Consider the following 12,295-nt stretch of genomic DNA (forward strand, 5'->3'; position numbering starts at 1 on the left):
AATAATAGTCAAAATGCATTATCTTGTATTAAACACAAGGAATTGTTGGACTATATTTGTGTTTTAGACTTCGTCACCACCCTTTTGCCGGGCATGAGAAACATGGAGAGGATATGGATTGGTCTGAAAATCAAACGTGACGACCCTCAGTGGGCGGACCAGACCCCGGTTAACTACCTCAATTTCAACCCCCTGCTTCTGGGCATGCACAGGGCCATAAAAGTCAACGTAAGTTCACCCTATCTTTCACTTCTGTATTGAATGGGGACTCCATAGAGGTTAGAAGCTCAAGGCTATGTTAGTTGCAACTGGCATAACCCACCAAAGTCTCTGCCTGAACTGTTGGCTGTCATGTTGCATTGAGGGTAATGAGGCACCGGGTTTTCATGGGGAAGAAGAACAGTTCTGTTGCACCAATTTTGATCTTTTTTTATGCCTCTGTGCTGGTGACAGACGTGGCCAGAGGCATTATGTTTTTCGGGTTGTCCATCTCATTCTCGTGAACACAATATATCAAGAAGGGGATTTCTTCAAACTCGGCACAAACATCTGTGACCTTACAAAACACGTTTCTGGCTGTAACTCAGGAATTCATACGCCAATTATTACCAAATTTCACACACATGTCTAACGGGATAAAATGATGAAGTGATGACATTTATTATCCAAAAGGTCAACTTTCCTGTGACGTTATAATGTGCTGTAAAAACACTTTTCTGCCCCTTATTTAACGCCACAACTCAGGAACAGCAGGGGAGACATTTGGTCAGATACTAAATTGGTGACACTAATCTTGGGCACCCACCTTAAAACTGTACTGATTAATTAGATCATCTGTGCCGCCTGGTTCTAGATGTGTGTGAAGCATCCAAGTTTGAGAATCTGTAACTTCTCTGCAGCAACATCCATATTTAAAGCATTGTCTACTGTCATGGTTGCATAAATAAGTCTGGACAGACATGGATGTAAGCTGTTGCTTGACTGGTTTGCAGAGGTGTACATTGCAGTTGTGTCCATCATGAGTCAGACAGTGTTACATGCTAAATCAGTAGGGTGTTCTTTGGATACAAACTTGGGCTCTGAGCATGAGATTAGTTGCGCTTTACCATGCATTATCTTTATCCAGTCAGACATAGACTGTAGACAAACACAGTATGTTTTTAACTGTTAGCACTGGTACTACTTGCTGTATTTTTTCCCCTTTCTCAACAGACATGGGATCTGGAGAGCATGGAATTGTGTGTATTTTTGCTCAATAACCCCAACTCTGACATGCTGGGTACCTGGGACTATTCTTCCTGTACGCAATTTCAAAATGTGGCCATTTGCCAGCACTACGCAGGTAAATCACCCCGTCCAACACTTAATACTACTTCATTATACAGATTTTATTTTGCAGAAAGTCACTTAATCAAGTTGGTTAATCTGGCATGCTAAGGTTCCTCATAAGAGATTATTGTTTATTACGTATAGACTATGCCATATATGTTGTCCCTGGAAAATACTGGTGGCATGAGGGTTGAGGTGCCAGCCATAGCAAATCATTCTCCATCTCTTTCTTCTCTAATGCCCCATCATGTCTCTGCTGTATTCTCTCTAATAAGAGGCATGTATTGCTCAGATAAATACTTCTGATAAAGAAAAAATCCACTTCTTTTTGCAACAAGATAACGAAGCAACTGAGGTCACTGGCACAACTTTCATGACATGCTGTTTTTTAAATACAAGGCTTACTCATTTCAGATAAACTGGAGGAGCCGCACATCCCAACAGAGCCCTTCAACGTCAATAATCACACCATCCTGCTGCTTAAGAAAAATCTCACCTGGTTTGAGGCCTTAGAGCAGTGTGGAAGTAACAACATGGACCTGGCAAGTGTCGCGGATACCTTCCTGCAGTCCACCCTCACTGTGCACGTGAGCCGTGCACGCACGCCCATGTGGATCGGCCTCTTTAGCGAAGACGTAAGTGTGCCAAGGAAGGGCTGCCTTTATTATAAGCCACTGTTTTAAAAAAAAAAAAAATTCTTTAAAAAATTTTGTTGTGTGTGTTCAGGATGGGATCCACTACCGCTGGACTGACCACAGTCACACTGTGTTCAGTCGCTGGTCCTCTGATGTCACCAGTGGCCGCTGTGTCTACCTGGACACCGATGGTTTCTGGAAAGCCACCGAGTGTGAGGAGGAGCTAGGGGGCGCTATCTGCCACAAGCCACACAGTGAGTGAAGATATGAAGTACAGATAAACAAAAATATGTATTGCACCTCCGCGTGCAACTAATTCCTGCTATGAGTAGTGAACAAAACATTTTCTCCAGATAAAAAAAAATCCAGGAGCTTCACTCTTTCCTCATTCTGTCATGAAAATTGGTTTATTTTAAACAGATTTTTGTGCCTTTGTTCAGAAAAGGGCTTACGGCTATTCCAGTTCACAAGGTTGAAAAGCTGTTTTGTGTTTAAATGTACTACTCTGTTGATAAGTCATCTGTGGTAACAGGATATAGGCTATTGTAGAGGAAATTTGGAAACGTAGAAAATAAAGCTATGGCTTCCCTATTTGGCCCGACTGGCAAAACAAAGCACAAGAGACATTCTGGCGTTACTCCAGAAAGAGGGATTGTTGAGTTCTAAGTTAACAGAGTCTGTAAAAGTGAGATTCAGGAACACTTCTGTTCTGAAAACAGTTTTACAGAAGAAATAATAGAAACAGATTTTTTTCATGCTTGAGTGAAATAATTAGGGAAGTTAATCCATTTTTTGTCGCTGTTGTTCCTCATGAATTAAGCCCTTGTTAAGTGTCATAATACTGTGTCAAAATTTGAGACGTGTGTAGACTTCACACTTCAACAAAAGCACTTTACAGGTTTCATCTCCTCTAAAGTCCCTTCCTTTTCTGCTGGCATACGTCAGTGTTCTTGCAAATGCTAATATCTTGAAACTAAACCAAATTTAAACCTCTGTATTACAGACGAGATCATCACCACACCAGAGGATGTTGCAGTGAAGTGCCCCCACAAGATAAATGGTCCAAACTGGATCCCCTTCAAGAACAACTGCTACTCCTTCCAGCTGGTCGCCACCAGATGGGAACAGTTTGACCAAGGGCAGATTCAAGATACCTGCAGAAAATTTCGTAAGAATTTCTGGGCACGTTAGTCTGACTCACAGGCTGTAGACTGTGTGTATAAGCCTGCCATTAGCTGCCTAATTCAGGCGTAACTCTCCTCCCCTTCTGCTATCTGCACGTCACAGCTATCAAAATCTCCATTGCTACATGAAACAAGCCAAACCTATCTCCACACTTTGTTTTAAAGCTGTGCATGAACTCCCAACTCTTTATAACAGACTGATGTTGCTTCAGTTGTTAATGGTGATGCCTTTATGTTTCAGATGTAGGTGCAGACATCCTAACCATCCGAAATAAAGAGGAGAACGAGTTTATAAAGCAGCAGCTCATACCGTTTCAGACCTTGGCCCAGTTTGTCTGGCTGGGGCTGTACAAAGATAACAACGGTGAGCACTTTAATGGACATCTGTGTCAGTTTTTTCAGTTGTTTTTTTAAGATGTAGTTGGTGTGTTATGTAATAGAGGGGCAACACATTTTTCTGCTGATAATCCTGATTGCTAAACTGAAGGTATTGGCCATTATTGATCTGATAACAGGGATTTTTCTCCTTCAAACAGCTGCGTCAGATCATAACCGGTACCATCACAGAGCTCATTGACCTTAATTTGTATGGATGATAGGAGGTGCTGCTAGAGCCCTCTGATTGGTCAGTTATTCCAGGGGCTGGGTTAATATGGCACCAGGGATTTTTGCTTATACAATATTTACCTGATGAAGTAATGAGGACTGAAACACCACAAAAAAGTGACAAGTGATTGACAGAATGAAGGATTTTTTTTGTTTCTTTCTTTTTTAAATTTAAAATCTTGTAATTATGCCAGGGTTAATAGTAATATTGTCCTGCTGTAGATAACCAGATGAAGTGGTACGATGGCACAAATGTCCAATATTCCAACTGGGCAAAAGGCAGACCAGAAGTAGACAGACCATTCTTGGCTGGTCTCACCGTTGACGGCAACTGGATTCTCATCTCAAGGCCGAGCTTATTCGCAGAGTTCAAACAAAGGACCATTGTGACCTGCAAACTGGACAACGGTTGGTGTTTCACACTTTACATCATAATTCATATTTCTCTGTTCATCTGCCTTTACTGCAAATATTTTACTTGTCAAATGATCTCACACACGTTTTTAACCCTTCCCTCCCAAGAATTGAAACATGAGTACAACAAGTCATCCTTGGATTTTCAACAGTACGGCAACTTAACTTACGAGGTTGTTACCCAAAAGCTAAATTGGCAGCAGGCTCTGAAAGAGTGCGGTCAGCGTGGTGGCCACCTGGCAAGCATCCACGATATCGAGCATGACGCACACGTGAAGCTCATCACCAAGACGGACGGCTTCTCGCTGTGGATTGGCCTGTCGAACCAAGATGTAAGAAAAATCAAAATCTGAGCAAAAATAATTTACAAGCTTACACTGAGTGCTTCTCAAGTACCTCTCATGTGGATTTCTTTCACATGATGGCGCCTCATAATTTCACTTCACCAGATAGACTAACATAAGAGTCATTCTCTCCGTGCAGGTCAGTGGCTCAGCCTTTGAGTGGTCTGATGGAACAAAGTTTGACTACAAAGCCACCATCTCAGACTCACAGGAGGGCTCCAGCTCAGACAAACAAGAGGCCAGCTGTGTGACTGTAACCCCTGATGGAGCCTGGGCGAGGACCAGCTGTAATACGCTGGTAAACGGAGCCCTCTGCTACACCACCAGCATCACAACCGCCTCCCAGAGTAAGACACTGTGATTTATTTATAGAACCGCATTGTTCTTCTTCCATCACCATTTTAGGTTGAAACAGATCTTTTGTAGAACTCTGTCCAGGGTGAAGATTTTCAGAAACTCTGTTTTCAATGTTGATGTGTAGACAGGGAAATCTGAGTCTTTAGAAAGACGTCAGAGTGTGTGTGTGCTATTAGCTCCTTTTTGTGAGGCGTGAAGTGACATTTTGTGCACTGGGAGACATGTCTAAAAATAGTGCTTGTTAACAGGACATTATTTTGGGTGTCTACAGGTCCTTAAAAAGTCCTACGATGTCTTAAATTCAATGGTACAACAGTAAGGCCTTAAAAGTCATTAAATAGTCTTACATTTCAAATCAAATCAAATCAAACTTTATTTGTATAGCACTTTTCTTATATTAAAAATGCAGCACAAAGTGCTTCACAGAATAAAAACAAACAAAAATACTACATACATATTGAAAACCTGCCCCTCCCACCCCCACATATAAACACACGCACGCACGCATGCACGCACGCACACACACACACAGTCAATATAGTCAATAACATGGCTGGGCACTGAGGAACCAGGTGAGGATAGAACCACCTATGGGGAGCCATCCACACTGAGAGGCGCCACAGCCTACGGCCACAGGGAACGCCGCCACAGAGACCACCCCGACCCAGACAGACTGGGGTGGACTCCACACATGGTGCAGAGCCCCCCAGTCCTCTGGGCCTGAGGGATCTCCAGGATGACGTCCCCGCGGGCAGACCAGACACACCTCTCAGTGTGGAGGCCCCCCATGAGGAAACACTGGAGCTAAAAACTAAAAGACTAAAAGGCAATATGATAAGATAAAACAAGTATGAGATAAAATAATGATAAAATGCATAAAAATGTAAGATTAGAAAAAATTAAGATTTAAAGATTAAAATAATATTATTAATAATAAATAAATAAATGAAGATTAGAAACTAAATAATAATAAAATGCATAAAGATTTAAAAATAAATAATTTAAAAGCATTAGAAAGTAAAAATAACATATAATAGAAGAATTAAAAGAGTAAAAGAAATCAGTTAAAAGCTAAATTAAAGAGGTGAGTCTTGAGCCTCCTTTTAAAAACATCAACAGTCTCTGCAGTCCTGATGTTCTCCGGCAGTCTGTTCCATAAGTGAGGGCCATAATGGCTGATTGCAGCCTCCCCGTGGGTTTTTGTTCTGACTTTTGGAATAATTAAAAGGCCGGTGCCGGAGGACCTCAGGATCCGCGAGGGTTGATATGATAAAAGCAGGTCAGATAAATAAGATGGCCCAAGACCGTTAAGACATTTAAAAACTAATAAAAGAACCTTAAAATCGATCCTGAAACACACAGGGAGCCAATGCAGCGATTTTAAAATCGCTGAATTTGTTTGGTCTTAACTGCTACAAACATTTGATCTAATTTCATTTATCCAGTTTTTAATTTCTTTTTGTGAAACTGAGTGAAGCCTCTCTAGGTAAAAGCCCACATTTCTAATGTTACAAACCTTTAAAAAACAACAACTATACTGTCATTTTACGTCATACTTGCACTTACATGTAACTGTTGGCAAAATGTCGATTATGTAGACTTAACTCACTCTAATGACCATATTCCTACATAAGACAAGACTTCCCTCTGCACAAGACCACAGTTATACTTCTTTTTTTTTTTTTTTAAGATATTTTTTGGGCCATTTTGCCTTTAATGGACAGGACAGGTAAGCACTGAAGGGGGGAGAGAGAGAGAGGGGATGACATGCAGCAAAGGGCCACAGGCTGGATTCGGGGATGACATGCAGCAAAGGGCCACAGGCTGGATTCGGGCCACTGCGGCAACAGCCTTGTATATGGGGCGCCTGCTCTACCACTAAGCCACCGACGCCCCGCAGTTATACTTCTTACCTACAATTCTTAGGTGAAACATGATTTGTCCAAAAATCTGGCTTAAATTTGGTAAAAATGTGTCTTGGACAGGTCTTAAAAAGCATTAAATTTAACTGTGATACCTGTAGACACCCTGATAATTTACAGCTACTCTTTCACTATATAGAGGAATAGAGGGTTCAGAGAGTGTGACTAACAGTGCTCGTGTGGACAGGAATGTCCTTAAGAACAAAGGAGGGAAACACCCCTGTTTTCAAAAATACCTGTGTCCGTGAGAGGCCGTAATTTGTGTTGGAGTGGCACTGACTGTCGTCCATTTTATTTCTGTGTTGTTATGAATCAGGAGCCAGACCGCAGGTTGCCCCAGCGGCCAATCGCTGCCCTCAGAGCGGCGGTGGGTCCATGTGGGTGCAGCACGAGGATCACTGTTACGCCTTTGACATGAGCTTATACAACTACAGCGTGCACAGCATGGAGCAGGCCAGGAGCATCTGTCAGAGCATGGGTGAGTTGTTGTTTGGTGTATTAAGGGTTGTAATTAATATTCACCTGAAGCAACTGTAGTCTAATAATTGTTTTTTTTTTTTGCTGCTGACAGATGCTCAAGTACTGACCTTAAAAACCAAAGAGGAGAACGACTTTGTGTCAAAGTACATGTCTGATGACCCTCTCATCACCAGTCGAGCGTGGCTCGACGTGGAGCTTGATAAGCAAGGTAAACCTCACAATGTGAAATGGAAGCAGGGCAGTAACACATTGTTGAGGATTTAGATAACATGACACGTCCAATCTACAGTTTTTAAATATTTAAATTATGATTATAATTATACTACAGCTGTACCCAACACAGACTAATGTCAGTCGCATCAGATTTGGCTGTTCGCTACAAATATTTGACTGTTTGTTCCTTTTTTCCGTATATTCATGTGATATAGTAATCAAACCAAGTTAGCCCTCTGAGCTTATGTGTATTAACTGCGCTGACGATGGACCGGACATGTGCAACATTTTTTGCTGACACTAGATATCAAATAAAAGCGAGACTATGAATTTTCTTTGAGCTATAAATTCAGCACTTCTAAGCAGAAGGCAAAGGATAACGTTATCTTGGGTCTGACCGGGTAAAGCCTCTCTTCCTCCAGGTGGCTGGCTCCATCTCATGCAGACCATTCTCGGAACCCATCGGCTGTATTCGGCGTCTGACTTTCGGCAGACGGTGATACAGCCTTTTTTGGCATTCCGGTTTGAGGAGACGAATTTTCATTGCCGACTTCCGTTTATATATAAGTAAATATGCTGAACCACTGCGATGGATTTAGAGTTTGCAGTGGCCAATTATGTTCCACCTCACAGAGCGTTTAACCTGGCAACAACTGCAGCCGGCTCAAATGTGATTGATCAATATCACGCGGACTACAAACAGCCTAGCACCAGAAACCAGGGCTTTTCCGCTCTTCCTCTGGAGGCAAGATCTCCAGGGTTTGCCTACAGACTCTGCATTCACTGAATGTAGAGTCTGTATATAGAGACTACATGCAGACTAACCCTGGAGTATCTCAGATTTCTTTACTGTCATAGTACAAACATGCAACGAAATTCAGGTGCACCCAAGGACCAGGCTCATATATAAGAATTATTAATGAATAGCATCAGCTTGATTACCTTAACATGTTCTTTCGAGTCAGATATTACCCCTCAACATCATACAGAAACACATTATTTGTGACATTTGTGTTGTTAGACTGTGATGATGGATCCTTCTCCCTCTCATTATCTCCTTGATCCTTCTCTCAGGTAAACCTGTGTCCTGGCAGGACGGCTCGGCTCTGGCTTACTCCAACTGGAAGTCTGACCCCGAGGTTACTGTGAAGACGTCGGAGCCCTACTGTGCCGTCATGGTTGCAGGAGATGAAGGATCCTGGAAACTTGTCAGCTGCAAGAGCAGCTACAGTCGTGTTGTCTGCCAAACTGCAGCAAGTGAGTATGACGACTGCATTAAAGGAATGGTTTGATGTTTTGGTAAATGTGCTTATTCATCTTCTTGCTGAGAGTAAGATGATAAGATTGGCACTACAGCTAATATCTGTAGTATGAACTTTAACATGATGACAAGAACTTCACTTCTGTGTCCTCAGAGTCTGAAGGCTCACCAGTGGCGCTGGGTCTCTTCATCGTGGTCATCATCGCTCTCATTTTAGTCGTCGGCTTTATCGTCTACAAGAAGAAAAGAGCCTACTTCACTTCCACCGTCCGCTACAGGAGGACGTTTGATGACGCGGATGGCACCAGTATTATAACAGATGCTGACTGAGCTCGCTTTAGTAATCAGCCTCAGGGAGTATCGATGTGCCTTGTGTGCATTGTTGTACTTTTCAGCAAGAGCAGATGCAGCCTCTCCCCTTTTTTTAAATTATTTATTTATCCTGCTCAAGCCTGCAAAATTTCTAGAATGACATGTAAAACTGTAAATATTGTTAGAGAATTGTGAATATCCGTCAATTCAGTTTCTTAATTTGGGTTATTTTAGATTTTGTTTATTAAGGGCCCTGTGTTATATCTAATGTAAATACTGGGGCTGACACTCTCTGGTAAATGTTGATCGTTAGTGGGATGTTAAGAGTTTTCTTTGTTTTTTTTTTTGGGGGGGGGGGGGGGGGGGGTTGTAAAAAGATTGTAAAAAGATTTTGACTTGATTTACAGAAACATATAACCCGACAAAACACTCCCATTCAGCCTTATGACTGGAGTTAAATTGCACTGATGTATGAGTGACTCCAAACTATCAGAAACAAAACGTCCATTCAAATCTATTTACATTACTCAGTCTAATCAACTGATTTTTCAACTGCTGATCACACAGTTACAACTAACCAATACATTAATAGATTTTTTAAAGGGCCAGTTCACCTGAAAATACAGGTACAAAAAAAACTTGCTTTTCTTTGACTTGCACTGTTTTACATGTTATATAGTTTCCCTTTAAATACTCAGAATACTGCCCAGACGTCTCTATCAATAGTTTTAGAGCTAATGTTCTCTCCCAAAGTACGACCCATAACTGTCTACCAGAAAAAAGAAGACACTACAAACTGTAGCTCTCATGTATGTCATGTAGTTTACACTGACTATGTTTACATGCATACTAGTATTCCAGTATTTCCAAATATGGGCGGTGAGGTGGTGCAGGGGGAGGGTTGGGGGAGCCCTTCAGTGTGGAGTTTGCATGTTCTCCCTGGGTATTCCAGCTTCCTCCCACAGTCCAAAGACATGCAGGTTAACTGGCGACTCCAAATTGGCCGTAGATGTGAATGTGAGTGTGAATGGTTGTCTGTCTCTATGTGTCAGCCTTGTGATAGTCTGGTGACCTGTCCAGGGTGTACCCTGCCTCTCCCAATGTCAGCAGGGATAGGCTCCAGCCCCCCTGCGACCCTCGAGGATAAGCGGTTACGAAAATGGATGGATGGATGGATGGATGGATGCTTAAGACATGATTCTGATTAAGATATGTGGGATTCCAGTTTAAGGAGCATTCTTTGGACATGTACAAAGCGCATTCAGAATATGCATCTCAACTGGGGGTTTTACCACAGTTTGGGTCACATGGCCTCTTGTCTGTTTACGGTTAGCTCTATGTGTTGTCATGGATACAGTGTGCACAAACCAACTCACCAGGAGTTTGCAAGAAAGTTTGGTGTAGAGATGCATGCCCAAAAGAAAAGCCCACATTTGTGGTTGGAAGAAGAAAGACACCTGCTTTTAAACAATATGAGAGACTTGGATATCAGCAGGTTTTTGGATATGGACAAATATGGCAACGTCAACCTTTTTAAGAAGGTGGTTTAAGGGATGAAAGAGGAAAGCTGTGTTGACACAGTCTAACAAGTACATCACCCATAGAAAACTCTAGTCCTAGTCCTATTTGATGTAAAGAAGCAGCTGTTCCACTTTCCTATATTATGGCGTGAAAAACAACATGTTAGGGAGCGTTAATCGGAGTATGCACAACTGCATGTTAACAGAAATATTAGTGTAATATTGATTTTCATTAGCCATGTAAACATCTCAGTGGGAATATAGTCTTTTTCAGAATATTTTGTGCATGTGAATGTAGTCGGTGTTTTTGAAATGTGACATCGAGCTCCACTTTTTGGCCTGGGTGACAGCTGATATCCCCAAATCTTAGCAAATCACAGTAAAACTATCTGTACTGGGAGACTGCACTGTGGTCAAGAAAACACGTTTGTATTTTTAGTTGAACTGTGCCTTTAAATAAGTGGAAAAAAAATGGGATGGATAAAAAAAAGAATCTCACTTACTGTGCCTTTAACATCACTGCTTTAGAAGAAATGGGAGTATTGAAGCCACTGGATAGGGTTATTTTCAGTGTATTCACAGATTCAGTTGACTTGATGCCAAACTATATGTTTTAGTTCTTAATGCGTAAATTATGAAAGAGAGAAATCTGAGAGTTTAGTCCTGCTGATTAGTTTGAAAGGTTTAGGACACTGTCTTAACCTCAGAATGATCCAGACATGTTTGTGTGATTTGTCTGTTTGTGTAGACCTGACTTTCCTATGCACTTAACTACTGAGCAAGAACGCACTTTAATATGTTGTGGAGCTTCAGTGCCTCACTATGTTTTAAGCACATTGAGCTTTGGAGAGTTTTTAAAAAGACGTTCAGATTGCACTGGCATTTGCTGTGAATGCTTTGTAAATATGTTTTATAACTGAGAATGAACCAAAGATGCTCTGAGTCGTTTGAATGTCAAAAAGCCTGAGCTTTCCTTTCACTCTGTGGGTCTGCCTCAGTGCGGCTTGTTAACCCATTCATATCACGTTGTAAACCAAATCGTAGTGGGTTGGGTTTTTGTTTTTTTGTTTTGTTTTTCTTAAACTTTCCCAACACTCCTAAACAGATCTTGCTCAAATCAGGTACAGTACCCTGATACCCAATAAAGTTTTCTTTCTTCAAAGATGTGTCTTTTTCTGTCTTGTCACTGTGATTAGTGTACGTGGTGTAAAGACATCTACCACTGCATGTAGAAAGTAATTTTGTCATGTACTTTAAAGGGAAAATCCACCCTAAAACAGAATTTACAATGCAAAGATTTAACAGTAGAGCTAATATTAACTATTAACCGGGGGGGAAACACTTAGGGTTGGTCCACTGACAATGAATTATGGACTTGTGAATCACTTCATGAGCTCATACTTGGAATATACTATCTCAATTTAAAATATTATAATTAGCATTAACATAATATTTATTGGCAGCTTTTCCTTTCTCTTTCCATAGAGCAGGGGTGTCAAACTCATTTTAGTTCATGGACCACATACAGCCCAATTTAATCTCAGATGGGCCGGACCAATAAAACCATCGCACAAGTACCATCAGCTCCAATGTTTCCCCTTTTTTTGTGTGAAGAATTACAAGTACACTCTTTAGACATTCATACTTTTACAAAACAGACGAACAGCCTGAGATGTCTAAAGAAAAATAAGTGCAATTTCAACAGTACGTCTCAGTTT

General features: G+C 41.4%; 1 protein-coding gene across 1 annotated transcript in view; it reads left to right on the plus strand.

The window, feature by feature from the left end:
- The window catches only part of ly75 (lymphocyte antigen 75), a 33,764-nt gene extending 22,025 nt beyond the window's left edge, over positions 1-11,739 (plus strand). Inside the window, exons 23-35 of the mRNA XM_050054250.1 lie at positions 68-228; positions 1,213-1,342; positions 1,744-1,964; positions 2,056-2,218; positions 2,968-3,132; positions 3,390-3,512; positions 3,977-4,162; positions 4,277-4,500; positions 4,652-4,859; positions 7,108-7,269; positions 7,363-7,479; positions 8,559-8,741; positions 8,900-11,739. Coding sequence (XP_049910207.1) covers positions 68-228; positions 1,213-1,342; positions 1,744-1,964; positions 2,056-2,218; positions 2,968-3,132; positions 3,390-3,512; positions 3,977-4,162; positions 4,277-4,500; positions 4,652-4,859; positions 7,108-7,269; positions 7,363-7,479; positions 8,559-8,741; positions 8,900-9,075 — 2,219 coding nt within the window. The 3' untranslated portion in view covers positions 9,076-11,739. The remainder of the gene's footprint in view (positions 1-67; positions 229-1,212; positions 1,343-1,743; positions 1,965-2,055; positions 2,219-2,967; positions 3,133-3,389; positions 3,513-3,976; positions 4,163-4,276; positions 4,501-4,651; positions 4,860-7,107; positions 7,270-7,362; positions 7,480-8,558; positions 8,742-8,899) is intronic.
- Positions 11,740-12,295: the final 556 nt, after the last annotated feature.

The sequence above is a fragment of the Epinephelus moara genome, chromosome 1 (assembly GCF_006386435.1).
Source record: "Epinephelus moara isolate mb chromosome 1, YSFRI_EMoa_1.0, whole genome shotgun sequence".
Classification (NCBI taxonomy): Eukaryota; Metazoa; Chordata; class Actinopteri; order Perciformes; family Serranidae; genus Epinephelus; species Epinephelus moara.